The 2,621-nt window shown below is 34.5% G+C and overlaps 1 protein-coding gene across 1 annotated transcript; it reads right to left on the reverse strand.

The window, feature by feature from the left end:
* Positions 1-1,898: 1,898 nt before the first annotated feature.
* LOC124891844 (disease resistance protein RUN1-like) lies at positions 1,899-2,498 on the reverse strand. Its single transcript, XM_047403428.1, has one exon. It carries the CDS (start codon positions 2,496-2,498, stop codon positions 1,899-1,901), a length of 600 nt encoding a protein of 199 aa, XP_047259384.1.
* Positions 2,499-2,621: the final 123 nt, after the last annotated feature.

Here is a 2,621-nt window from a genome sequence, read left to right on the forward strand (position 1 = left end):
CATATTTTATATGTGTTGCAACAGATAATATATCTGTTGTCACAGATGTGTTATCTGATGCAACAGATATAGAATCTGTTGCCACAACTCAATAAAAACGGTTCTTTGAAAGACTAATTAATAATAATAATCTGAAAAGTCATGACTTATATCACCATATTTATTTTCTTAATTTAATAAAAAATTTAATTAATGTGTAGAGGTGAATAGTCGCGCCTTTTTGCCTCTCATTCAAATTCAATCCTCTATAAATAGGTCCATCCTTACTTAATTGTTCATTCAAATACACACTCTATTTATTTGAAGCCAGCTGCTTAAAGACAAGCCCCCTAACCCTTCCCCCCTATTTTTGCCCTATCACTAGTGGTTACTCCCGCCGCGAAGACATTCATAAACAGCTCTACCGGGGCGCCAGAAGGTCTCTCGCTCCTTTCTTCGATTCCTGGTTTAGGCGGTATCCGGGCCCTTTTAGAGGCAACGCATCTCGTCTTTCATATTACACTCTAGAAGATAAGATTATGGCTGACCCAGTATGGGACGTTGCTTTTCTGCAAGACGCTGTGAATGAACTTCGAAATCTACTTCGTGATCTGCAATGGGAATTGGGAGGAGTTAGATCAAGAATGCTCCACGAGATACGCAGGCTGAGGAAGGCCTTGCTACTTCCGGTTGAAGATTGGTCGGCTGGCAATGATGATGCTGATAATAATAATAATAATAATAATAATAATAATAATAATAATAATTAGACTATTATTTTTCTTTTAGTCTATTATATGTATTTTGATTTGTTTAATAAATAAATTGTGTTTGATCTTTGACGTTTTAATCCATATTTAATTTTCATTCTGTCTATTATCTTCTCAACAAATATTTCGACAATTTGACGTAAAAAGGAATAATTTAGAATCCAGTTGCAATAGCAAGATTTATCTGTTGGGTTTGTGGAAGGGGTTGATTTGTGTTGTTTCAAACAGATTAATCATTCATTGCAACAGATAATTAGTCTGGTGCAACAGATAAACATTTTGATGCAACAAATAATTAGTCTGGTGCAACAGATAAACATTTTGATGCAACAAATAATACTTCTGATGCAACAGATAATACGATGGTGCAACAAATAACTAGTTTGATGCAACAGATTACTCATCTGATACACTAGATGATTGATCTGTTTAAATTATGGCATTTGTGCTGGATTCATAATCGGGGTTCTATCTATTGTTGGAAAAACAGAAGTGTACCCAGATGACAAATACGAATAAAAATCATAATTTTACTTACCAAAGTAACCTATGAAGTAATGCCAAAGTGGAAAGTGATGTAGTAAATAAAATTTGACCTAAGAAATTGGTCAGATCGCAGCAGTAGCGTTGTACCAACAACAACAACAACAACAAATGGTCGACAAGAAGAAGATGAAGCAGAAGATGATGAAAAAATCGCTAAGAGAGAGAAAACAATAATGGATGAGAAGAGAGAGAAAGACGCCTTTTTTTTCCTCCTTTCCCGTTATTTTAGGTATACATTAGGATTAAAGTATAAATTTAAAAACTTATGGGTTATTTTAAAACTTTTCCAACTTTCTTAATACATAATAAAATAATTGTCACCTCCAACTAATAATTAAGATTTGTGTCTCCTACATCTCATTTTAAAACTCTTTTTTCACCTGTGGCCCAAACCCCCAGGTCACTTGACTAAAGCATAGTAAATCTTATAATGTTTTTATTATAATTTTCTTTGTAGTCTTATTTTGTGAATATTTGTAATGTAAAAAATTTCAGTCGTTCTATTAACCAAGCACATACAAATATAAATATTTTTTTCCACAAGAAAACAAATATGAAAATCACAAAATTGAAGATTCATTCAAAAAATTACAACTCTAATTCTTAAAGTTCAAAGATCAAAAATATATTCATAAATCTAGGAAATTGTTGAATATTTGTAATGGACGAAGGCAGTTCTCTTATCCCAGTAGAATTCAGAGTCAGCCTTATCAAGCAATGCATATCTCCATTGATTTCTGGAAATGTATCTAATTTTGGGCAATTACATAGACTGATCAGTTGAAGGGATTCCATCTGAATGTAGCTCGGAAGCTTCTTTAAGTTCTCACATCCAAGTATCGCTAACCGAAAGAGCTTCTTTTGAACTCCGAGAGATGTTGGAATCTCTACCAATCCGGAACATCGAATTATGGAAAGCTCTTCTAGTTGTTGTGATTCAAAGACGCTGTTTGGCAGCGTTGCAAGTTTATTGCAACCTTCAATATAGAGTGACTCAAGATTTCGACTAGCGTCTGGAATACTTTGAAGAACTTCACCACCTCTCAATTTCATAAAATTAAGGGCGCTGAGAGATGGGGGTAAGCTTCTTATCCAGGGGAATCCTACACCTAGTTTTGATAAGCGCGGCATATCTCCACAGATTTCTGGAAATTCTTCTAAGCTTGTGCATTCGTCAAGTGAGAGAGTCTCAAGAGATTCCATGGTAACAAATTTTGGAAGCTTCTTAAGTTTGACACAACCATACAAAATCAAAGAAGTAAGCATTTTGCAATGCCCAATAGAGGGATGGACCTCTTCCAAATTCTCACAGTGCCATAAATTTAG

Source organism: Capsicum annuum, unplaced genomic scaffold, assembly GCF_002878395.1.
Source record: "Capsicum annuum cultivar UCD-10X-F1 unplaced genomic scaffold, UCD10Xv1.1 ctg41242, whole genome shotgun sequence".
NCBI lineage: Eukaryota > Viridiplantae > Streptophyta > Magnoliopsida > Solanales > Solanaceae > Capsicum > Capsicum annuum.

Bases quoted from the DNA above. Each gene is read 5' to 3' on its own strand.
- LOC124891844 (XM_047403428.1), bottom strand. From the start codon at position 2,498: ATGGAATCTCTTGAGACTCTCTCACTTGACGAATGCACAAGCTTAGAA.